A 16,186-nucleotide genomic window follows, 5' to 3' on the forward strand; every position below is an offset into this window, starting at 1 on the left:
GTGTGTGTGTGTGTGTGTACAGGAGTGGGATACATTTGGAACGCAACCTATGTCATCTTCTTTCTGAGCTCTGTAATAATGCAGTAGTGAATGTATGTAGTAGTCTCTGTAATAAACCTCCCTCTCGCTCTCTCTCTCTGTGTGTGTGTGTGTGTGTGTGTGTGTGCAGGGTGCGGGCCAGGACAAGCTGGGTATCTACATCAAGTCCGTGGTCAAAGGTGGAGCAGCCGATGTGGTGAGTTACATCATGACCTCATCCTCCTGTACACAATGACTACATACTGTACATAATCACACACACACACACACACCTGTACATAATCACACACACACACCTGTACATAATCACACACACACACACCTGTACACAATCTCACACACACACACACACCTGTACATAATCACACACACACACACACACACACAAACAGGAATGTACATAATGATCTCATTGAGAGTCTCAGAACAATGAAGGACAATGAGGGCTGGTACAATACAATCTCTCTTATCCTCTGTCTCTCTCCCTCTCCCTCTCTCTCTCTGCCTCTCTCTCTCCCCCTGTCTCTCTCCCCCCCCCCCTCCCTCTCTCTCTCTCTAGGATGGGCGTCTGGCTGCAGGAGACCAGCTGCTCAGTGTGGATGGGCGGAGCCTGGTTGGACTCTCACAGGAGAGGTATGTCTCCAGAACCGACCTGACACACACACACTCTCTCTCTCCCTCCCTCTCCCTCCTGCCCTGGGTTACTCCCTACCTCACTAATTGGTCCTTGTGTACAGAAACTGGATTAGGACGAAGTACGGTACAAAACGTTCTGCTTGCATTTTTCGGAATGCTCTGGAGAATGACAGATCTCCTAGACAGGGATGGGGCTCATCACGGCTGAGGTGATGCACAGATCTCCTAGACAGGGATGGGGCTCATCAGGGCTGAGGTGATGCACAGATCTCCTAGACAGGGATGGGGCTCATCACGGCTGAGGTGATGCACAGATCTCCTAGACAGGGATGGGGCTCATCAGGGCTGAGGTGACAGATCTCCTAGACAGGGATGGGGCTCATCAGGGCTGAGGTGATGCACAGATCTCCTAGACAGGGATGGGGCTCATCAGGGCTGAGGTGATGCACAGATCTCCTAGACAGGGATGGGGCTCATCAGGGCTGAGGTGATGCACAGAGCTGCTTCAGTACCTTCTATGAAGCAGTGGTGAGAGGAATGTGAGAGCTCAGTCACCTCAAACAAGTCCAGGCTGATCTATGTTAGCCTGACCTCTGGTATGTGGGTTATGTCGGATGGTGTGTGTGTGTGTGTGTGTGTGTGTTAGATATGAGCTGTGGTGATGAATGGCTTCTCCTTGGTTCACTTGAAGATTAATCCTGTCTCCCCTTTCAGACCAACACGTAGGCTTCAACCTTGCCGTGTGTGTGTGTGTGTGTGTGTGTGTTATATACAAGGCTCCGCTTAGTCTCCAAGGCCAACACAGTGGAGACAGTTTTCTGATCTAATACTGAACAGCAGCGGGAACTGAACTTTAGTTCATTAAAGATTAGATGTCAAACTGTAATAGTCACACGGAATTAAAAACATATGCCTCATTACCTTTTTACAACGTCTCTTAAACTGACGAGAGGATCTGCTCCAAATGTGGGATTTGTTGGTTGCTTTGAGGTGTGTGTGTGTGTGTGTGTGTGTTAGAGAGTGTGTGTGTGTGTTAGAGAGTGTGTGTGTGTGTGTTAGAGAGTGTGTGTGTGTGTTAGAGAGAGAGTGTGTGTGTGTTAGAGAGAGAGTGTGTGTGTGTTAGAGAGAGAGTGTGTGTGTTAGAGAGTGTGTGTGTGTGTGTTAGAGAGAGAGTGTGTGTGTTAGAGAGTGTGTGTGTGAGTGTGTGTGTGTGTGTGTTAGAGAGAGTGTGTGTGTGTGAGTGAGAGAGAGTTGTTTGTGTGTGTGTGTGTGTGCGCGAGCACGCACTCCAATAAGTCAACCACAGCTTCTCGAGTTCCAAACAGACAGTTTGTTCCTGTTGTGAAATGAACTCTTGCACATGGGGAATGTTGAAAACCGTTCCTGATCCTTCTGTAGGAGTTCCCTGCCAGCAGAAAGCCTATTAACTCCAGCCTTGGGTGCTGCCATGTTAAAAACAGAAAGTCATATTTCATTTTGTGCATTCCGTTCCCTAACCCATTTAGCTTTATTGAATCCCGTCTGGGAAGTTTTGTCTTCAGTCTCCCTTCAAACGAGCACAGAATCACATGACATCACCTTTAACACAGCATGTGATCCAACACAGTGGGTTATGTTTACAGACCACGTTTAATGGCGTTTGTAATGTGTTTGTTTATTGGATTTAATATTCTTATTCTTCTTCTTCTTCTCCTCTCCTCAGGGCGGCAGAGCTGATGACCCGTACGGGCGCCGTGGTAACGCTGGAGGTGGCTAAGCAGGGCGCTATCTTCCACGGCCTCGCCACCCTCCTCAACCAGCCTTCTCCCATGATGCCCCGGGGTACGACACACACACACACACACACACGCACACGCACACACGCAATCACTCTGATACACACGTTGGCCCTGTCCAGAAACCCCCTCTGTTCTCAATCCATATCTGACACCATACTGGATCATATATGAGCGTTCTATCCTTATTCAAGGGACTGGGGTTAAGGTCAGAGGTTAAGGTCAGGGTGAGGTTCGTGGTTGAGTCTGTTTTTCTCTGGTTGAGAAGGTCCTTCCTGTCCCTCCCCTCCGCCGCATGCCTGTACTGTGACAAGCGTCTGCTGGCCAGACAATGTCCTCCCTCATCCCTCCAGCAGTTCACCAGCCAGGGAAGGGTTAACAGGGGTGCCACCCAGGCCAAGCCCAGGCCACTAGCGTGACTAAGTAGATAATGAAGGTTTGTGGTCGGCTCTGGTTCTCCCTCTCTCCCCTCCCCTCCCCTCCCCTCCCTTCCCTCCCCTCCCTTCCCTCCCCTCCCCTCTCTCCCCTCCCCTCCCCTCCCCTCCCTTCCCTCCCCTCCCTCCCCAGTCACAGATGATAAAACTGGAGTCTACATCAGAGCTGCACATTCCATTCTGATGTCAGAAGCCAAGGCTGCTTTTGTTTAGCTTTTTTCACATCCAGTCTCATCCTTCCCTTTGTGGTGTCTGAGACTGAGACTGTTGTAGTTCATAGAGAGAGAGACTGAGACTGTTGTAGTTTATAGAGAGAGAAGGAGAGACTGTTGTAGTTTATAGAGAGACAGACTGAGACTGTTGTAGTTTATAGAGAGAGACACAGAGACTGTTGTAGTTTATAGAGAGAGAGACAGACTGTTGTAGTTTATAGAGAGAGACACAGAGACTGTTGTAGTTTATAGAGAGAGAGACAGACTGTTGTAGTTTATAGAGAGAGAGACAGACTGTTGTAGTTTATAGAGAGAGAGAGACTGAGAGTGTTGTAGTTTATAGAGAAAGTGTGTGTGTGTGTGTGTGTGTGTGTGTGGACTGACACAGAGATAGTCAGAGAGAGTCCACCCAGTGTAGTGAATGTCCACTTGGATGGAAATGTCTGTTCTATTCATTCTATTTCTATGGTTTTACATGAACAGTAGGCTGTAACTGTGTAATTAACCCTACCATCTCTCCATCTCTCCCTCCCACCATCTCTCCCTTCCTCCATCTCTCTCCCCTTCTCTCTCCCTCCAACCTTTCTTCCATCTCTCCCTTCCTCCATTACTCTCCCTCCCTCCCCCTCTCTCCCTCAAACCTTTCTTTCATCTCTCCCTTCCTCCATCTCTCTCCCTCCAACCTTTCTTTCATCTCTCCCTCCCTCCCTCCCTCCTGGCAGCTGCTGGGCGTGACAAGAATGGTAAGATGAGACCAAAGAGCGAGGGCTTTGAGCTGTACAACAACTCTGGCCAGCAGAACGGGTCTCCAGAGAGCCCCCAGGGAGGCTGGGAGAGCTACCCGGAGCCAAAGAAGATGAGCGGGGAGGAGAGGCTGCTGAAGAACCGCGCCGACCACCGTTCCAGCCCCAACGTGGCCAGTGAGTAGACTGACACCCCCCCCCCCCAGAATAGGTGTCCGTAGGGTGGGGTGGGATGTGCTTTAAAAACTGAACAATGCTTTATTCGCCATGCAATCAATTCAAATCAATTGTTGGACTGTGGTTATTTTTTGCACTCACCTGGTTAGATGAAGATTGAGTTAATAATGTCAAATCCAGTCATGTGTTCAGTTCCTGACTGTGTGTGTGTGTGTGTGTGTGTGTGTCCTCCAGACCAGAGCCAGAGTCCGGGGGGCAAGGCCATCTACCCCGGGGGACCCGGCAAGATCACCTCTGTCTCCACGGGCAACCTGTGTGCTGATGTGAGTAACCACGGCAACGTCAACAACACCCCAGAGAGGATTGTGACAGTAGGCTGTCTTCTCCGAGAGGAGGTTTACTCTGGCTGAGTTATTAACGTGGGGTTTGCCATACTGGACTTAAACGTCTCTAAACCAAACATAACGCTCCTTCCAAATAAAGTGTCCTTGAATAACCTCGCCCCCTCTCCCCTCCCCCCTAGGAGGAGCCCTCCCCCCCGCGCCCAGAGGCCTACCCCATCCCCACCCAGACCTACCCCAGGGAGTACTTCACCATCCCGGCCTCGCGCTCCCAGGATAGGGCGCCCCCTGGTGCCCTGGATGACCACCACAACAACAGCATGTCCATGCAGGTGTGTCACCAGGACGGGAGACTCTCCTCACAGCTAATGATGGACTACTGGATAGCTCCTCATAGATATACAGCTTAGGGATAACGCTGTGGAAGGCCTTGTTTGTTTGTTGTCATTCTCAAACGAATCATGAATGTAGCTATGCTATGATGCTATGACCTCTTGAAATGAGTGTTTCTGACAGCTTTATCTGTGTACTCTCTCTCTCTCTCTCTCTGACCATCTCTCTCTCCCTCTCTCCTTCCCTCCCTCCCTCCCTCCCTCCCTTAGCGTGTGGCCCATTCTCAGGAGGAGCTGTGTGATCTCCCGGGGGGGTACCCCCCACCTGGGGCTCTTCGCCCAGAAGACCTGGTCCACCTCCAACACCAGCGGGAGGCCGAGTACCAGAGGGAGGCAGAGTACCAGAGAGAGGCAGAGTACCAGAGGGAAGCAGAGTACCAGAGGGAGGCAGAGTACCAGAGGGAAGCAGAGTACCAGAGAGAGGCAGAGTACCAGCAGAGGGAGGCTGACTACGCCCGGGGAGGCAGTGGAGAACACTGGGGGAACCACCACCAGGTGTCCTCCTCCGTGGAGTCGTCCACCTCCAGCCAGGAGCACCTCAACTACTCCTCCGGCTCCTCCAGCAAGACCCCCGGGAACCACAAGAGTGGCCCGGGCCGCTGGAAGACTCCCAACGCCCCAGGGCCGGGCCCCGCGGCCCCCCAGCCCAGCCGCACCGACCTCCCGCCTCCCCCGCCCCCACCTCCCCCGTCCCACTACCAGGAGTTTGAGCCCCAGCCGGACCTCCCCCTGCCCCCGCCTCCGTCGTCAGGGCAACAGCAGCAGCAGCAGCAGGCGGCAGCGGACCGGAAGAAGCGGGAGGAGCAGCAGCGCTGGTACGAGAAGGAGAAGGCCCGGCTGGAGGACGAGAGGGAGAGGAAGAGGAGGGAGCAGGAGAGGAAGCTGGGCCAGATACGCAACCCCTCCACCTCCTCCGGCTCCGGCATGCCTGCCCCCCACAACAGCCAGCCCCCTCCCCCAGCCCTGCCCCCCATGGCCATGATGCCCCCCCAGCCCCAGCCCTACCTGCCCCCCCAACCTCAACCCTACCTCCCCCCTCAGCCTCAACCTTACCTCCCCCCACAACCCCAGCCCTACCTGCCCCCCCAGCCCCAGCAGCAACCCCTCCCCCCCAGGCCTGAGAAGCTGTCCACCCTGCCTCGGGCCCCGCCCCCGGCCCCGCCCTCCCACGACACGGTGATCCGGGAGCTCCTCCCCCAGCAGCAGCCGAGGACCATCGAGAGGCGGGACCTCCAGTACATCACCATCAGCAAGGAGGAGCTGTCGTCCAGTGACAGCCTGTCCCCCGACCCCTGGAAGAGGGACGCCAGGGAGAAGCTGGAGAAGCAGCAGCAGCTGCACATCGTGGACCTTCTGGACAAGGAGATACAGGACCTCCAGGTAGGGTACACCTGTCAGGGTCGCACTTTATCTAGAGGTTTAGGGTTAGGAATGACCTGGTATTTGCAGGTTTAGGGTTAGGAATGGCCTGGTATTTGCAGGTTTAGGGTTAGGAATGGCCTGGTATTTGCAGGTTTAGGGTTAGGTTTAAAAATGATCAGGTGTTTGCATAGTTATTAATCCTGGGGTTGGTTTCTCCAGAACATTCAGTCTAGATCCATATGGACCTCCCTGTGTCGTGAGGTATTCAGCTCCTCTCATCAGATTCCGTCCCTCTCTGCTGTGGGATGGAACTTCCAGACAGTTAGAACCTAGTCCCTATGAAACCACATCGTCTGCTGTAACCATGGTGTTTATGTTTAGGTGATTACATGATGTTTGGCTGAAATATGTAAACAAACGAAGGGGGAACAGAGTCTAAACAGAGTTAACTGGATTAGAGCCGAGGGTGAAATAAGGTCGCCCAAACTGTCCACATTCTGGAGTGCCATGGGTGACTTTATTCACCAACAATGCATCAATTATGATGCTTCATTGTGTAGCCAATCAAAGTGTTGTTGCTAGGTAAACACCACATAGAACACTTGGCACTCTGGGTGGTGAGCGTTCCGGAATTCTTTGGCAGTTGGTGAGTTAAGATGACACAGGCTCGGTCTGACCTGGAGTAGATGTTCTGACAAACTGGACTCAGAAGTGGAGGGTTCAAACTCCTGTGCTTTAGTTCAGCCAGCTAACACAGTCTTGTTGTTTCAGTCCAAGCCCGAGCGCACGGCAGAGGAAAGCGACCGTCTCAGGAAGCTGATGCTGGAGTGGCAGTTCCAGAAGAGGCTGCAGGAGTCCAAGCAGAGTGACGAGGACGAGGAGGAGGAGGACGACGAGGATGTGGACACCATGATGATCATGCAGAGACTGGAGGCGGAGAAGAGAGCACGGGTGAGGAGAGGGGAGGGGGTGTAGGGCTGGGGGGAGGGGAGCGTGGGGGTTAGTGGGGTTAGTGGAGAGGGGGACAGCAGACTAGACCAATGGTAGAGTGGACAGTAAGGCTATGTGTGTGGGGGGGGGGGGGGTAGAGGCTGTAGGAGAGAAGACTGTGTTAGGATCGGACAGTAGGAGGACATGGTGAAGTAGAGAAAGTTAGCTAGTGCCTCCTCTCTGGACTGCATTAAACGTTCTTACAGGACACCCGTTATTAACGATCTGATATCTATGAACATTTGACTCAGAAGGAGCTAGACCCATTAGAAACCCATAGTTGTAGCGATAGCCTGGTCACAGACCTGTACGTGTTTGACCAAGTTTTAACGATAGACGAAGGAGTTCTCAAAAGCACAGATCTGGGACCAGGTGTTCTTTAAGTTGCTGAAGGAAGGGTGAGACAGAGGAAGTTGTCGTACAGTGGGAAAACCGGGAAGACCGGAAATGGAACACTACTTTACAGGCAGTTAAGGATAGGATGTGGTTGGAATTCCCCCCTGAGGAACTCCGTTAGGAATGCTGCTGCTCTGTGCACCTGCCAACATGCTTACGTCATTGCTTCGCCATGCTAAGCTGAGCTGCTGGTTCCTGATTGGCTGCTGAGATGAAAGGGGGGTGGGGGCAGGATGTCCGGGGGGCCAAGCACCGCCGCAGTGCTTGTGGCACATCGCCATGGAAACATACCGTAGTATTGGCCGGTCGTGATTGGTTCATTTCGCTCAACAACATGATGCCATTTTGGGAATCCCTGATTGGTGATTGGTTATCCTGGATTAGGCAAAAAAAAAAAAAAAAAAACATATTTTTATTTTTTTAGAAAGAGAAGTTCTATCAAAATCAAATAAAATACCTCAAACGTCACTGGAGATCTCCTGAAGTTCCCTGAGAGAGATGAAGAACGTATTATTTTATTCCAGATGTTTCCGTCTCACTAATACAAGCCAGCGAGGCCCGCCCTACGTGCGTACTGTAACCGCTCATTAGGGAGTCCTACGACAGCGTCTCCATGCCTCCGTCTGCCCAGACAATGCATCCAGGAAGTGGTCTTATTGTAGCAACCAATCATAGCTACAGTATGAGGCATCTCTCTCAGGGAGGGTCATAGCCCTTGGCTGCCTGTCTGTCTTAAAGAGGGGGGGGGACTGACTGACTGTCTTTAAAAGGGAGAGTGGGTGGGGGGGGGGGGTTAGGGGGCCATGTGGAAAGTCCCAGTCCCAGCCATGCCAGCGAGCCAGCCAATGAGAGGGCAGTGTTGATCAGATCCATACTGGAGAGGAATGTCACAGGGACCGCTTCACTGACTGACTCCCTCTCAAACCCCCAGAAATGTTTTCACTTTTATCTTCTCTTCCCTCCCTCCTTTTTTAATTTACTCTTTATTCATTCTCTTCTTCCCTCCCTCCTCCTCCCTCCTTTTTTATTTACTCTTCTTCCTCCCCCTCTGTCTCCCTCTCCTCCTCTTCCTCCCACTCCTCCTCCCTCTCTCCTCTTCCTCCCACTCTCCTCCTCTTCCTCTTCCTCCTCCTCCTCCTCGGTTTCTTCCCCTCTATTTGGTTTCTTCTTGTCTTCTCCAGCAGCAGACTGCTGTCCCAGCAATCTCTGTTCTAGACTTGGTACGTTCTAGACTTCTTTTACTTCCTCCTCCTCCACTTCCTCTTCCTGTCTGGGCTCCACCTGTGTTTCCTGTTTCCTGTTCGTTCGTTCGTTCATTCTCGACCCCTCCCCCTCTCATCTGGCCTGGGGGGCTCTGCTCTCGTCATGTGTGTGTGTGAGGGGGCGGGCGGTTGTTGTTTGGAGGGGATTTGGTTCATGTTGGGCCTGAAAGTAGCCAGTCACGAGACGCCCATCCTGGATGCTGATTGGCTGTGGGGCCTGTCCATCTGTCCCCTCTGGAACACTGCTGCTGCTGATAGGAAGTGTCCCAATGTGTGTACTTGCACACTACTTAGTGTGAAGTGATATATTGGCCTGACCATGCACACGAAGTAGTACGCTAGTGTGGAACGTTGGAACGTAGTGTCTAATCCAGGGGAGGCTGGCGGAGGTAGAAATCGGAGGACTGGCTCATTGTAAAGCATGGATCGGAATGAGGAATGGTATCAAACACTTCTCATTCCAGTTTCCATGCATTACAATGAGCCCGTCCGATTTCTACCTCCACCAGCCTCTCCTGGTCTAACCTCTGGGAAACCCAATGCCAGACAGCCAGGCAACGTCATTGGTCAAGGCCAGACAGGCCAGACAACGTCATTGGTCAAGGCCAGACAGCCAGGAAACGTCATTGGTCAAGGCCAGACAGCCAGGCAATGTCATTGGTCAAGGCCAGAGAGCCAGACAACGTCATTGGTCGAGGCTCAGTAAAGATAATAACCCACATCGCCTCATCACAGACCCATGGTAAACAACAATGAGGATCCCAATAACTCTGAATAATAAAATATAACTCTAAATAAATAAATAAAAATAAAATGGCATAAAAAGTTAAGCTCCAGCTGTTGTTTCAGTGCAGGGAGAGGTGAAGCTTGGTGGGGGGGGGGTCCATGCATGGTTCAGGATCCCCCCACCTCAGCAGACGCTACTCGCATGTGGGGCTCATCATGGTGCCGTGGTGTGTGTCCATTCATACATCCGCTCCACTCATCCAGCCGTGTGTGTGTGTGTGCGTGCGTGTTCCTGAGTATGTGTGCGTGTGTGTGCGTGCGTGTTCCTGAGTGTGTGTGTGTGTGTGCGTGTTCCTGTGTGTGTGTGTGTGTGCGTGTTCCTGAGTGCGTGTGTGTGTGTGTGAGAACGCTGTTGCTCACTGCTCAGCCTGCATGGCATGGCTCCGCGTGGCTCTCCTCTGCTCTGTGTGTGTGTTCTCAGCGTGGAGAAGGAGTTCTCCATCTGTCCATCAGTCCATGTGTTGATCACTGTGTGTGTGTGTGTGTTTCTATGGTGTTTGACTTCTAGTGTTGTGTTGGGGTGTAAATGACCACCAGGCCTCTGGCTGGCTGGTTGGTTGGTGGTTGGTGCACAACATTCTCCTGCTCCTTCATCTGCATGTCCAGCTGTCTGTCCCTCCAATGCCTGTCTGTCTGTCTGTCTGTCTGACCACAGCAGCCCTGTGGAAGAGAGGAAACAGACCATAATAACCCTAGTCCCCTCAGACCACAGAGCACCACATCTACATACAGGCCTTCTAGTCCCCTCAGAGCACAGAGCACCACATCTACATACAGGCCTTCTAGTCCCCTCAGAGCACAGAGCACCACACATTACATACAGGCCTTCTGTTGTTGTCTAGAGACCAGAGCTGCCACTACTACTCTACACAGCAGGGCCTTGTTAGGTCACAGGCCCGGGTTTAGTCTGGTTCTAGATCCAGATCTGAGCCCTGAGTTAGCCCGGGTTTAGTCTGGTTCTAGATCCAGATCTGAGCCCTGAGTTAGCCCGGGTTTGGACTATGAAAACACATTTCACACGTTGCAGTTGGGCGTCAATAGAAGCATGTTTCACACGTTGGTGTTTAAGCAGGAACTCCCAGCATGTGTTCAGGAGGGAGTTTCTAGGTCCTATGTGTGGTGCTAAACATCTTGTTCGTGTGTGTGTGTGCGTGTGTGCGTATGTGTGTGTGTGTGCGCATGTATACGTGTGTGTGTGTGTGTGTGTGTGTGTGTGTGTGTGTGTGTGTAGTTGCAGGATGAGGAGCGCAGGCGTAAGCAGCAGCTGGAGGAGATCCGGAAGCGCGAGGCGGAGGACCGGGCGAAGCAGGAGGAGGAGAGGCGCTGGAGGGAGGAGGAGAGGGCCCGGAGGGAGACCGACGAGAAGGTACCGTAGAAGGTTCCCCGGCTGGGACCGTAGTACCCACCCCCTCTGGCTGGGACCGTAGTACCCCCCCCCCTCTGGCTGGGAACCATAGTACCCCACCCCCTCTGGCTGGGACCATAGTACACCCCCCCCCCCCCAGCCGGTTAAAGTCTGGTTAACAACGACAGAGAATGGCTCAGGATGTTCTGAACTCTGAACTGTTTCCTTCCAGAAACACACTGCCGTTGAACGCGGCGCTCCTGAATGAGTGGGTAGTGCGAGTTTCGGTCAGAACGAGGGAGATTTGTTTGGTAATCGACGGCCCGGAAATGGAATCCAGCTGCTTGCTGTAGCGGTCTTTGTACAGTGCGTCGGCCTGCAGTGTTGCTGGGCTGTAGGGAGTGAGGGTTTCCGTGGCGTTTGATGTCGTTGCCAGCCAGGCCTGATGAAAGCAGCGCCAGCAGGCTCCTAAAGCAGTGTCTCTCTGTGAGACGTGGATCAGACAGCCTTAGCCGGGCTGTAATTACAGAGTTACCTCCGGGGTGGAGACACAGCTAAGTGGCGTTTACCTCTGCTAACAGGCGCTAGGTAGCCAGTCTGGTCTGCTGCCTGCTCCAGTCCAAACAGCCCACCAGCAGAATGACAACACTCACACATTCTAGAATAATTACACACTCTAGGACATAGAATATATTTACACATTACACATTCTAGAATACACACTCTAGAACATAGAATAGAATATAGAACATGGAATAGAACAGAATATTCCAGAACATAGGTTCTGACTACATGCAGGAAGTTAGTCTTATATTAACAGTGCGTGTTGTCGTGTGTGTGGTGGGGGAGAGGCCAGCCACGCGTGTTGTATGTGTGTAGCGTGTTCAGAGTTGACACAGGTGTGTGTTTGGGTGTGTGTGTGTGTGCAATCTGGGTGTTATTACCAGTGGTCTGGCTGTTGCCCCCCTACCCCCGTCTGTGTGTGTGATGTACCGACATCCCATAATCATCTCACTGTGGGACCCATTCAGTTGTGTTGTTGCCATGGTGATGTCACCCTCAGTCAGACCACTGTTAATCTGACGCCCGGAGATGACGACGATGATGATGATGATGATGATGATGATGATGTCCAAGTGCATGTTGTCACATCGCCCCCCCCCCCCTCCCTTGGTGTTATGTATGTTATGCCCCCCCCTCCCCCCCTCCCTAAAGCATGGGAGTCACATGATGTTGTTGTTGTTATTGTTGTTGTTATTGTTGTCAATGTCAGGTTTTATTTTACGGAGTTTGTTGGGAAGCCATCTTTTCATTCCACCCAGCATTGCTTTGGACCGCTGTTGGAATGTCCCTATCCCACCCTTGCTGTGGTCACACACACACACACACACACACACACACACACACACACACACACCATCTGCCCTCCACCCTCTCATCATGCATACCCCCTCCTCCACCCCCACCCACCACACACACTCCAACCCTGGGGTCTGAGTAGAGAAGCCAGAGCCAGCCAGTCAGCCAACCAGCCAGTCAACCAGTCAGTAAACCAGTCAGCCAACCAGCCAGCCAGCGTCTCTCTGTTACTAGCTGGTACTCTTCCAGAGAGTAACCATCAAAGCCCTCAACCCTATCGCATCTCTGACTGTAGTCAGGCCCCAAACCACATCACCCTATCACATCTCTGACTGTAGTCAGGCCCCAAACCACATCACACTCTGAGGCCTTTCAGAAACCTCTCTATCCTCCACTCTGCATGGTAGGGAGGGAGGGCCCAGCATACACACACACACACACACACACACAGGAAGGAGTACTACACACAGCTGGGTCTTAGAACCAATCAGACTAGAGTACACTGGGCAGTCAGCCAATGAGAGCAGGGCACACTGAGCAGTCAGCCAATGAGAGCAGGGCACACTGAGCGGTCAGCCAATGAGAGCAGGGCGCACTAACAGGTCTTTCCCCCTGTAGAGGAGACAGGAGGAGGAGTACTACACCCGTCTGGAGGCCCAGCGCCGCCAGCATCACGACGAGGCCGAGCGCAAGCTGCTTACGCCCGACCAACCAGGCCCCTCCGGTCTGTACAGACCCCCCCTCCCCCGGGACTACCAGCCCCCCCCGCCTCCCGCACCTGCACCCGCACCCCCCCCCTCCCCCTCCACCACCACCACCACCCCACCCGCCTCATCCTCCACCACTAACGCCCCCCCGCCCCCCCCTCAGAGAAACACCTCCTACCTCAAAACGCAGGTCGTCTCCCCTGACACCCTGTTCACTGCCAAGTTTGTCTCCTACGCTGAGGATGAGGAGGAGGAGGAGGAGCCGGCCGCTGGCCTATCAGGTCAGGTTAAGCTCTCCGCAACCAGGAAGTCGTACGGCGACCTCCCGCCCCCCGCGGCGTACAAGCCGCAGCCGCCGCCTCCCGCGCGCAAGCCCCGCCCCGTCTCAGATGGGTACTTCCTGTCCAGCTCATTCCAGCCGCCCGTTGTCAACGCCAACAGTACTGTTGCCAAGGCCACAGCAGGGCAGGCCCCTCCCACCCCCGCCAAACCCAGCTTCATCCTGTCTTCCAACTCGAAAGGTAGAGAAGGAGAGGAGGAGGAGGAGGAGAGGAGAGACCCTCCCGAAGGCTCCCCCTCCATACCTCCATTACATTCATTTATTCATTCACTCGTTCATGTATTTTTCTTTTTTTTTTTTGTATTGTGTTATTTTTGTGTTCCTGTTTTTTCAGTTTTCAGTAGTGAAGCATTCTAGCTTCCGTTTTCCCTTCCTCCCTCTCTCTCTCTCTCTCTCTCACTCTCTCTCTGTCTCGATATCCACTAGATCCGTAACTGTCAATCAAGTAGTCAGTCGATTGTCCCTCCCTCATCAATCAGTGTTTTTGTGTTGTCGTTTTTTGAAATTCCCACTCCTCTCCTCTAGCAAATCAGATTCCGTATTTTTGTTTTTGTTTGTTTGTTTGTTCAAATTTCCTCTGTCCTCCTCACTCCGCCCCCGTTCACTCTTCCTCCAATCATCGTCGTCCTAGCGAGAAAAAGCAATCGATCAATCAAACCCTCCCTCGTGATTCGCTGTCACTCCAGATCCTGACCAATCATAGTACTGTTGGTGTTGTCGCTCTGCCCGCCCATGTGTGTCTGGTTGTGCTGTGGGGGGTGTGGCCTGTCACCCCCCCACCCCACCCCGCCCCGCCCGCGGCCCCCAGGCCCATGCTTCATGGTGGTGGGCTTGGCTTTAGGGAAGGAGGCACTGGCTTCACTCTCACACACACACACACACACACTCTCTCACTGCGCTGACCCATAGATGAGCCACTCTTTACACACACACTTGGCGAAGGGGAAATGATCTGTTGAGTGGGGCGTCCTCCTTGTCTGTGGCTGTTTCAAAGGTGAAAGGTCAAACATCTCTGACGTTAGAGGACAGACTATGGTCAATTTCTGTCCCTTCAGCCTGTGGCACGTTGTCCTTGTTTACAAGCATGTGGCGCCATCTACTGGCCAAAGATAAAACTATCAGAAGTTGTACACAAAATAAAATCAACGTTTATTGGTCATATGCACAGGATCCAGCTTGTAAACTGTACAATGACAAACTTTGCGAGCACATTGACTTTGGAAAATATCCTATACCATAGATACATTTAGCGCACAGCAATTTAAACGTCTTAGTGAGAACGAAAGGGTCAGATGTTTTCTCTATTCTATACAGTTTAAATGTAGTCCTGAGTCACAATGGGGTCCGATACAGCTTAGAAGACATTTGCGATTTGTGACATTTATAAATACCGCCTAGCTGAATGATATTCATCATGCCTACTCGTCTGAGAAACAGCCAGGGACAACAGATGCCAGTAATGCAACACAGTCTAACAGGATGTGTCCCTGCATGCAACACCTGCACACACACCCCTGCCCCCCCCCCCCCAGTATGAATGAGGCCAAGATGTGTTGCATTTCTCACTCAAACTGAGGAACCAATCACTAACCATATCCAACATCAACCAAATATGCAGCCCCCCCCCACCCCCCCTCCCCCCCTGCAGGCATCCCTGCGCTGGATAAACTCATCCCTATGCTTAACCAACACTAGCACCAACATTCGGCTGAACATCCATTGCTTTTTACTACTTGTACTACTGCTCTGCTCTGCTCTGCTCTCAAAGCTCATGTTTGTGTTCACTCCTCTTTGTCTGTCTGTCTGTCTGTCTGTCTGCAGTGGTGGAGCCTTCATCTGGCCACAAGACCTGGTCTAGTTGACTGTTTGTCAGTTTATGTTTAATCATGTTGAATGTGAAAACAACATGGAATAGTATCCAGAAACGTAAAGGGTCCTGCGTTCAACGAAGCTCCACCATCAAACTGTCGTCTGTCCGACCCATCCTGTCTGTGTGTCTGTCTGTCTTTTGGCTTTGTGTGTCTATGTTCCATCTGTCTGTCTGTCTGCTGTAGCTGTTCCTCTCTACCCGTCCGTCCATCTGTCACCTGGTCTTCCACTGCTTACCTCCCGTACTCAATCTCCCAGAAGGCCATGCGGTGGTTCAGGTGCCCAATCACCACCTGAACCTCTGGCCTCCCGACCTTTAACCTTTGACCTGAATACAAGGTGACGGATGACATCACTGGCAGGGTGAAAACAACACCAGGGCAACACAGCTTTCTGATGGGAGATCTATCGGATTATTATTTATTTATTATAATACATACTTTATTCTGTTTCTGAGACTGGTACACATCCAAAAGACCAAACATGTAAAGACCACAACCAATAGAGAGACCAGTGTCTGACTGTCTGAATTCTATTAACGTAATAATACAATTGGATTATATAGTCATCTGGCTGATATTAACATAATGATATTAGTTCAATAGTCTGGCTTTCGTAGCCAATGAGAAGGCCCGGATCCCACCTCATGTTCTCCTTTATCTTGAAGAACATCAGCAGGATCCAACGGACGTGAATATTTGGAGCCGTCAAGGTATTTGTGCCTCCCTTCCAAACGAAAGAAAAACGTTATTCATGGCTCGTACAAACAATTCTTAACGTCCGTTCGGAGCCAAAGTGTAAGTTGAGGCTTGGCTTCTTAGGAGAATGAGATTGGCCATGAAAGGCCTTTGTTCTTTGTATTGTTTTGCCGAAGGTTCAGGGACAGAGCCTGGATAGCTACCAGCCAGGGGAGGCCGGCGGAGGTAGAAATCGGAGGACGGGCTCGTTGTAATGCATGGACCGGAATATGAAACAGTATCAAAACACAAACACACCTCATTCCATTCCGTGCATGACAATG

The 16,186-nt window shown here is 52.0% G+C and overlaps 1 protein-coding gene across 1 annotated transcript in view; it reads left to right on the top strand.

The window, feature by feature from the left end:
- Positions 1-16,186, top strand: part of LOC310817985 (afadin-like) — a gene marked incomplete at its 5' end in the record, with an annotated part of 51,232 nt that overhangs the window by 31,273 nt on the left and 3,773 nt on the right. The window contains 10 exons of the mRNA XM_083688743.1: positions 170-235; positions 599-672; positions 2,378-2,496; positions 3,819-4,016; positions 4,251-4,339; positions 4,540-4,689; positions 4,960-6,129; positions 6,883-7,062; positions 10,777-10,911; positions 12,868-13,477. Coding sequence (XP_083544869.1) covers positions 170-235; positions 599-672; positions 2,378-2,496; positions 3,819-4,016; positions 4,251-4,339; positions 4,540-4,689; positions 4,960-6,129; positions 6,883-7,062; positions 10,777-10,911; positions 12,868-13,477 — 2,791 coding nt within the window. The remainder of the gene's footprint in view (positions 1-169; positions 236-598; positions 673-2,377; positions 2,497-3,818; positions 4,017-4,250; positions 4,340-4,539; positions 4,690-4,959; positions 6,130-6,882; positions 7,063-10,776; positions 10,912-12,867; positions 13,478-16,186) is intronic.

The sequence above is a fragment of the Argentina silus genome (assembly GCF_951799395.1).
Source record: "Argentina silus genome assembly, chromosome: 17".
Taxonomy (NCBI): domain Eukaryota; kingdom Metazoa; phylum Chordata; class Actinopteri; order Argentiniformes; family Argentinidae; genus Argentina; species Argentina silus.